The 9,069-nt window shown below is 54.4% G+C and overlaps 1 protein-coding gene across 8 annotated transcripts in view; it reads left to right on the forward strand.

The window, feature by feature from the left end:
• ATP2B2 (ATPase plasma membrane Ca2+ transporting 2) overlaps positions 1–8,227 on the forward strand; it is a gene marked incomplete at both ends in the record, with an annotated part of 95,204 nt that extends 86,977 nt beyond the window's left edge. For 6 of the 8 annotated variants that reach the window (XM_080718058.1, XM_080718059.1, XM_080718060.1 and 3 more), the window contains one exon: positions 7,916–8,227. In XM_080718058.1, coding sequence (XP_080574184.1) covers positions 7,916–8,227 — 312 coding nt within the window. Of the gene's footprint in view, positions 1–246; positions 423–5,357; positions 5,413–7,915 lie in introns of all 8 variants that reach the window. The other 2 variants (XM_080718057.1, XM_080718064.1) reach the window with 2 other exon arrangements.
• Positions 8,228–9,069: the final 842 nt, after the last annotated feature.

Below are 9,069 nucleotides of genomic sequence, written 5' to 3' on the forward strand. Positions count from 1 at the left end.
CAGAATTGGGCCCAGCAGGCCCCGAGCAGCCACTCTCGTCCCTCCAGACAGCTTGGCCAGTCGCCGCCTCCCGCCGTGTGCCGGGCCCGCGGCGCCGCGGAGCCCCGAGTGTCTGTCGTGCTTTCGTGTGGCTGGCGTGGCGTCGTCGTCGCGTGGCTGCGCTGTCCGTGGCCTTGCGCCTGTCCATTGTCGTGCAGCTGTTTGTGGTTCTTCTCGCAACTTGTCTCGTTCTCTCCTCCGTTGCAGATTGAAGTAGTCAATACTTTCAAGAGCGGGGCCTCCTTCCAGGGGGCCCTGCGGAGACAGTCCTCCGTCACCAGCCAGAGCCAGGACGTAGCCAATCTCTCTAGCCCTAGTCGCGTGTCGTTGTCCAATGCTCTTTCCTCTCCGACCAGCCTCCCTCCTGCTGCAGCTGGGCGTGAGTGTGACTCCTTACCGCCGCTGCTGGCGCCACCAACGCCAGCCCCCGGGCGGGCAGGGGCCGGGGTGCCGGAGGACCCGGGGGGCTGAAGGGTCATGCACCGAAGAGGGTCCCGGGGGTCAGGAGGTCACGGCCAGGCACGGGCAGCCGTCGCTCAGCAGGCTAGCGTCAGGGGGCGCCAGGGTCACAGTGTCCCACTAGTGTAAGGTCATGTTTTGTCCTTCAGCAAGGGTCAGAGGTGGCCAGGTCATGTTCTTATACTCAGAGTCAGGCAAAGGGTCAAGGGTCAAAGCCCCTCAGAGGTCACAGTCAGTCACCCAAAGAGGGCTTGTGTCGCCTGGGACTTCCTAGCTAGTCAGGGAGCACCCATTAGTACTAACCCATTAGTAACAGTCATGGCCCAGAGGGGCAGAGGAGCCCAGAGGTCCCTGCAGATCAGAAGTTACAGTGAGTCCGGAGTCAAAGATCAGAAGCCCAGCCTAGCAGTGCAGAACTACACCCAGAATCTCCCCTGCAGGCCACCAACCCCTGGTGCATCCAATGGCCTCAGCTGCTTCACAAACACCTGTCCTCTAGTAGAAGTGGGGACACACTAGAGTGGCCCCTTCCTGCAAAATGGCGGCTCAGGTATTGCCTGGGCGCCCCATGGGCCCTGGAGTGGTCCGGCCTTGGGCATCCTGCCAGTCTTTATCTGAGGGCTAGCCTAAGACTGTGCCCCTCCCTCATCTCCTTCCTGCCAAGTTCATACCCTCCTTGCATACATCTCTCATCTCTGGCCTTCCCAGGCACCCCCGTGACCTCTCTTGCTTTGTCCCGTCATGTGCTCCCAAACCACGAGGGAGCCCAGTTCTGTCTTCTCAGACTGACACTGGTGGTCCCAGCACGGGAAAGGGCCCGTGCAGGACAGAGCCACGGCACTGGGCCTCCATCCATAGGCCGCGCAGAGCCCGCTTGGGGAGAGCCTGCGCTCACGTCCCTGTGCTCACAACCTGTCCAGGCTGCTCTCCTGCCTGGTATACAACGGCAGAGAGGTTCAGAAAGAAGTTCACTCATTAGCACAAAACACAGCAGTGCGGTGGCCAGATGAGCTCCGGTGAGCTGTGTGTGTGCGGATGGTTTCTGAGCCCCATCTCCATGAGCTACTGACACTAGAGGTCACTGCCAGGCTTCCTTGGAGCCAGAGACTCTGGTCCCATCCTCCCACCTTCAGACCAGAGAGCCCTGCCTCAGGGTGGCCCACACCAGCCTCTGCAGCCGAAGGAGGCCCTCAGCAACTTAGCAAGACATTGTTTCAAATTTTTAAAAGGGTTGGGGTGTAACTTGGAGATAGAAAGCCCCTGGGTTTGATCCCCAGTACCCCCCAAGGTCATGCTGTCGTCTGGCTCTCTGGCAACTTCATATTCACCTGATCTTTTGAGCCCCTTGTAAACCATCCAGGGGCCAGTCCTGGGACATGTCCCCTTCAGAGAAATGCCCACCTGTCACTTCCTATCTCTAAGCCAGTCTCCTTCCTGGCCAGATCAGTCAATCCCCTTTCTCCCAAGTGACCCCAGCTTTGGAACGGCCTTGCAAAGGGAGCTGAGGCAGACGGGCTAGTCCTTGCTCTGACTTCTGTCCATCCATCTCTCTCTCAACCAGCTGGTTGGGTCAGGCAGGACTCCCTTACTCCAGCCCCTAGGGATCTCCCTTTCCTATTTTCTGTATTAGACTGGAATTCTGGGGTCCCCTCTGGGGTCCTTTCTTGGCTCAAGGTTTCCAAAACAGCCTGACCATCCTCCTACCCAAGGGCACTGGCTCCCAGAAGGCATCACAGCCTCTGTGGCCTCAACACACACATTTGAACAAAAGGTCACAGTGCAGACACTAAATAAACATCCCTTAGTCCTTTGCTTGGAAAGTTTCTCTTTTTGTGTGTATGTGTGGTACTAAGAGTAGAACCCAAGAACCTTCTACCTCTGAGCTACACCTCTACCTCTATTTTATTTTTATTTGGAAACAGGGTCTTACTAGGTTGATGAGAGTCTCACTACCTGCTAAGGCTGTCCTTGAACCCGAGTTCCTCCCTCCAGTCTCATCCTCCCAAGTACTGGGATCACAAGTTTCTACAGCAACAGCACCTCCTCTGGTCCTCCAAGGGCTCAGAGGGCCCTCTAGGTACCAAGGCAAGGTCCCTTTAGAAGCCAAAATGCGAGTTGCATTGTCATCCCACTAGTTGGGAAGATGAGACGGGAAGATTTCAGGTTTGAGGCCAGACTCGGCATCTTAGTGAAATCCTGTTTCAAAATAAAAATAAAAAGGTGCTGGGCGTGGTGGCACAGGCATGTAATTCCAGCATTTGGGAATCTGAGACAGGAGGATCATGGTTTGTGGACAGCCTCAGCTACTTAGGCCCTTTGCAACTCAGTGAGACCCTATTTCAAAATAAAGAACCAAAAATAGGGCTGGGGGTGGAGGTCAGAGGTAGAATGCCCCTGGGTTCCATCCCCAGTATAATAATAATAATAATAATAATAATAATAATAATAATATAAAAATTGAAAGGTCTAGGGGTGTAGCCCGGAGGTAGAATGCCCTCTGGGGTTCAATCTGAAAGGATGTAGCTCAGAGCTTTTTCCTAGCACCTATAAGGCTCTGAGTTCCACACTTGGCACTGGATAGAGAGAGAGAGAGAGAGAGAGAGAGAGAGAGAGAGAGAGAGAAGAGAAGAGAAGAGAGGAGAGAGGAGCCAAGGGCCTAGAACAGGGCAGTGCATGTTGAAGACTCACCTTACCCTGAAAGTGGGGTGAAAAAAGTCCCTGAGTACATCATGCACCTTCCTGCAGCCCCGCCAGGCCCAGCAGGCAGGTGTGTAGGGAACATGGCGGTCCAGGAAGGCTGGCACTTCCCTGCTTGGCAGGGGATCAAGTGCACCCTCAAACTTACTCTTTCTACTTACTCAAAAATGAGTTTGTGGCTGAGAGAATATATAGGCCAGTGGTAGAGCACATTATCCAGGAACCGGGCCAGGGACGTTCTGCCTCCAAGCTGCACCCCCAGCCCTTTGGGGTTTTTTTGTTTTGTTTTGTTTTTGGTGGTGCTGGGGGTGGAACTCAGGGAGGTTCTACCTCTGGGCTAGACTCCCAGACCTATTTTATATTTTTATTTGGAAACAGGGTCTCACTATAAGTTCCTGAGAGCCTCACCTAAGTAGCTGAGGCTGGTTTCGAACCTATGCGATCCTCCTGTCTCAGCCTCCCAAACGTGGGAATTACAAGCGTGCGCCACCACAACTGACTTTTTTTTTTTTTTTTTTGGTGGTGGTACTGGGGTTCCTGGAAACCCTTCTACCTCTGGACTACACTCCCAGACCTATTTTATACTTTTTTTAAATTTGGAAACAGGGTCTCTTAAGCCAGCGCGGCTAGCTTCGAACCTGCATGATCCTCCTGTCTCCGCCTCCCAAGCACGGGGATTACAAGCGTGTGCCCCCACGCCCGGCAGCATCAATCTTTCTCTCCTCCTCCTCCTCCTCCTCCTCCTCCTCCTCCTCCTCCTCCTCCTTCTTCTCCTCCTCCTCCTCCTCCTCCTCCTCCTCCTCCCCCTCCTCCCCCTTCTCCCCCTTCTCCTCCTTCTCCTTCTTCTTTTTTGTGGTACTGGGGTTCCTGGAAACCCTTCTACCTCCAGGCTACACTCCCAGACCTATTTTTATACTTTTTTTAAATTTGGAAACAGGGTCTCTTAAACCTGCACAATCCTCCTGTTTCCGCCTCCCAAGCATAGGGATTACAAGCGTGTGCCCCCACGCCCGGCCTTTCTTTTTTTTTTTTTTTTTTTTTTGAAACAGGGTCTTGCTAAGTTGCTGAGGCTGGCCTCAAACCTGAGACCCTCCTGCCTCAGCCTCCCAAGTACCTGAATGACAGACATGCATCACTGGGCCAGGCTTAGAGCACTGGTCTAGCATACACATTGCTCCAGCTCCAATATCTATCTCTATCTCTCTCTCTCTCTCTCTCTCTCTCTCTCTCTCTCTCTCTCTCTCTCTCTCTCTCTCTCACACACACACACACACACACACACACACACACACACACTTTGAGTTTGTTTTTCCCCCAGAAATTCAATGGCACACCCTGTATACCTGAGCCCCACTCAACTCTTCGCAAAGCATTTCTCCGCTTCCTTTACTTCACGGATACCTCACAGCTGGGATAGCAAGAGAAGGAGGGTCTACCAGAGTATCCACATGACCGAGGAAGACACCAGCTTGGCCCCATTCCATACGCCAGGACGCGGCAGGAGGTCCCTCTCCACAGCCCTGTCTCCCACCACTCCATACAGCTTCCCAGACGGGTCCAGGAGCTGGAGGCACACAGGTTGAATTTCTGTTCTGGCGCCAGTGCCCACACACAGAGGCGCATACAGAGAGGAAAGGGAGCCCTTCCAGGCTGTAGCCGGCCAGGGATGTTGTTTCTCTGCTGGAATTTCTTCCAGCCTGGCAGGCACCTAGAAGCATCATGCTTTCCCATGCGTGGTCCAGGACAGGATTCCAAGGCCTCTTCTTCTTACCCCCTTAAAGTCCTCGGGCATCTCAAGCCATCTTTGCACTTAGCAAATCCATAGCAGGCTCCATACTCATCCCAAAGCCCTGCTCTTTCAATCCCGCCTAGCCAGCCCAGGACTTCTGAGCCCGGCCCCAGCCACGCTCTGGACAGCTAGGGCATCACCTGCCCCCCCCCGTGCCCTCCATACGCCCAGTTCTGAGGACAGCTAGGGCAAGGAGTTTGCAGTGAGGACAAGAAGTCAGGATGAGGAGAGGAATGGAAACCTGACCCCTCGCTAGCATTTGGTGACTCGCTTAGTGCGGCCTCGGGTTGGAGGAAATGGCTTGCTGCTGGGTGGAGGGCGGGGACCCCAGACCTCTCTGCTGTCTGAATATCCCGTGTGTTTGTTTCCCTAGAGGGCTAGAGAACCCTGGACACAGAGTTCAGCAAGAGAGAGTGAAATTAAAAGAGGTTGTGAGTCTTTAACCTTGAGCCTGACATGAATGTGAATCAATCCCAGACTCTTGGCTTCCTTGAAGCCGGGTAAACATTCGAGTATGCGGAACCTTCTCAGACCAGGGCCAGGCATCTCCCCGCCCTGATGAGCTGGATCCCACCCCACCCGGGCCCCTTCCCCCGGTGTCCCCCACCCCCAAATCCCATCTTCACGGTAGGCAGGGAGGGGAGACAGAAGAGCTTGCTTTTTTTTTTCTTCTTCCCCTATTTTTTTTTTCCATTTCAGCCACAGAGAATCGAAGTGGAGACTTGAGATGGCCTTGGCGGGGTGTCCCCAAGAAGTCTTGTCCCTGGTCTTGTCAGAGCAGTTCATTTCTTCTGTTGTCTCCATGCCAGTGGGAGGGTGGAGGGGCCTCATCTCCTCGTGTGTCGTCCCCTCTGCGTTGTCAGTCACAGGACAGGTGCCCGCCACTGTCCCCGTCCCTCACACATGCTCTAGGGGTTCCAGGCGTGCCTCGGGACACACTAGCGCCAGGCAGACTAGTGGCGGTGATGAACCGCATTCCCATCGCTCTGATGAGGACACTGACACCCACCCCACCTTTCTCTTTGATTGTCGTCACTTAATCAAGGGGTCAGGGCCCATTCATCAGGGAATCCCAGGTATTAATAGTCTCCACAGAGCCACACACAGGGAATCCAGGGCCCTTGCTGAGCACCCGTGCTCTTGCCAGACACCTATCGCCCCTTACTTAAGCCCCAGCAGATGGGGTTCTTTGGAGTCCCCAGCCCACAGCACATAGAAGGAACAAGTACAGATGCTCCCCAGAAAGGAAGGAGAAAGCAGCTAGCTAAAATAGAATGCTGACAGCAGATAAGGGAGGGACACTCAACCCATGGGGGTCTCACACAAGACCAAGATGGATGCTGTCAAAAGTTTCAGTTGAACTGTCTCCGTGCGCTAGCCCTGCCAGGCAGAGGAGCTTTAGAAACATGCCCGTCTGGAGCAGGACAGCAAACTCTCCGCTGTGGCATTTAACTCTCATCCAGCGTCAGCTAGAAAATCCACTCCCCTGGGCAGGGTCTCCACCAGCGCCCACAGAGGAGCTGCCCTGGGCTCAGCTGAGAGCGCACATCTGGGGCTTACAGGACCTCCCCACGATGGTCTCTTGGGACCTCCCTGCAGTCCTGTGGGCCACGGCCATGCCCCTGGGCCTGCACCATGGCTGCTAAGGTGCCAGCTACCTCACTTTCTCCCTCTGAGTTGGGATTGGGAAGAGAGAAGGAGACAGCTGTGTCCAGAGGCCCATCAGTCCCCCGAGATGACAGGCACACTTCCCCTCCCGGGGTCCAGAGAAGGGCACCTCTCTTCCTCTGCAGCCTGGGAGCAGGACCATGCCTGACCACAGGGGTAGCAGGTCTTGCCCTCAGTCAGCACAGGAGATGTGGCCGAGCCAGGCTCAAGTGTCCACGCTCTGCCCACCGCTGGAGACCACACCACCTCCTTCCCTTCTTTGGAGGTGGGAGCCCCGGTTCACACTGAAATGAGCCACCCGTGCCAGGTCCCACACACACCCACCCCACCTCCCAGAACCACCCCGCGGGCCTGGGTTCGGCCATCTGTCCCTGGCTTTTTTGTTTTGTTTTGCTTTGTTTTGTGTTTTCCCAAAACAAATAAAGAAATAAACAAAACACCCCAGGAAACCAGGGACCCTAAAGCAAGCTCCCCCAGCTAGCTAGGGCTAGTCTATACTCGAGTGTTTACCTCCCCAATGCATGAAGGAAAAGTGGCGCTGGGTACCAACGACCCCGTTCACATTGTCCAGGCTTCCAAGTGCAGCCGTGTGTCCCGTCTGTGTGCCGTGCGGTCCCCGCGCCCTGCGTGGCATGCTCTGCCCCGACACCACCGTCTGCGGCCCCTCCGTGCTTTCTGGCTGCCTCTGCCCTGCACCTCAGAAAGCCCTGAGTTGGCTTTGGTTTGCTTTGCTGCCCGGTTGACGTCCCTGTTCCTGTTTCCTGTTTCCTCGTGTGTCTTCTCTCGTCCCAACTCATTCCACCATCTTGCTTCTCCGTCCCTCCTGTGCGTGACACCTGTTCCCTGTGGTTTGGTTTCTGAACTTTGTGTGGCTTTTTTTTTTTTAAGGTAACAGCCTCTCCTCTTTCCTCCTTCCTCTCCCCACCCTCCTCTCCCTCTGCATGGTGGAACCTCTGCTGGGAAGTGAACCAGGCTCAGCTTCTCATTAGGTCGGGCGCCCGCCGGAGCGGGGTAGCCTTGCTCTGACTGTTGGGCAGCAGCATCTTGCCACGGTGCTTGACCCCCAACCAAAGCCCTTTAAACAAAACCGCTCACAGATGCCTACAATCTGAGCCCCTCCGCCATTTTCTCGCCCCGTGATGCTCCTGACGCCCAGCGACTGTGGACTTCAGCTGCCTGCTTGCCCTCGCCCTCCTCCCACCCCTCCTTCGAGCCCCCCCAGCCCGGTCAGCCGGGCCCCTGACCCCTCTGTTTCCCTTGCAGATCCGCGTCGTGAAGGCGTTCCGTAGCTCTCTCTATGAAGGTTTAGAAAAGCCTGAGTCTCGAACCTCCATCCATAATTTCATGGCTCATCCTGAATTCCGGATCGAAGATTCACAGCCCCACATCCCCCTCATCGACGACACCGACCTGGAAGAAGACGCCGCGCTGAAACAGAACTCCAGCCCGCCGTCCTCGCTCAACAAGAACAACAGCGCCATCGACAGCGGGATCAACCTGACCACCGACACGAGCAAATCAGCTACCTCTTCAAGTCCAGGCAGTCCCATCCACAGCCTGGAGACGTCGCTTTAGCTGAGGACCCGCCTCCCGGCCCAGCCCCGGGCGCCCACCCCTCCAGCACCAACTCACCACGCAGCGGAGCGAGCGAGCGCAGGAAACCAGCTCTGGAGAGCAAACCGAGACGACGTTTCCACCCATAGACCTTCTCTGGCTGCCAGGCTGTTTGAACTCTTTTTCACTCTGAGGCAAGGGCGGGGTTGGGGGGGTTTGGGGCTCTGGGAGTGAGCGAGAGGTTCTCCCAAAACAAGCCCTTCCCAGCTCCCGCCCAGACATGGACCAGCCATGCGCCCACGCCCGGCCACCACGTACCCCGCATGAATGTACTGGACAATTCCATCCTCCTCTTATTTGTTTGTTTGTTGTTGTTTTCCGGGGGGGAGGATCAGGGAGGATTTTTTGTTGTTTGTTTGTTTGTTTGTTTGTTTTCTTTCTTTCTTAGGTGGGAACTGCAGACAGACTCTTTTCTGAGACTTATTTATCCAACCCACTGGTCTGTGAGTTTTCGAAATGCTTGCACAGCATGGTCTCAGTTGTATAGATTAATTTAATAACTTTTGAAATCGCAGAGCTTGACTCGCCTAGTAGATTTGCACCAATGGAACCGAAGAACTTCATAGACACTCACAAGGTTATATCCATTTCTTTGGATCTATATCAACGTATACTTCTCGGAGACTGTATACGTCTATATAGAGAGGTAGATATATATATATATATAAATATAAATATATATACATGGATATATAAAGTTTCTTTGCCGGCATGTTGCCTTGTTTCTGCTTAAATTGCTCTATTTTAACTTATTTATGTCCTAAAGAAGAATGTAATTTGTTTACAAGCCTGTAGATAATGTC

This window comes from Muscardinus avellanarius, assembly GCF_963383645.1.
Source record: "Muscardinus avellanarius genome assembly, chromosome: 22".
Classification (NCBI taxonomy): Eukaryota; Metazoa; Chordata; class Mammalia; order Rodentia; family Gliridae; genus Muscardinus; species Muscardinus avellanarius.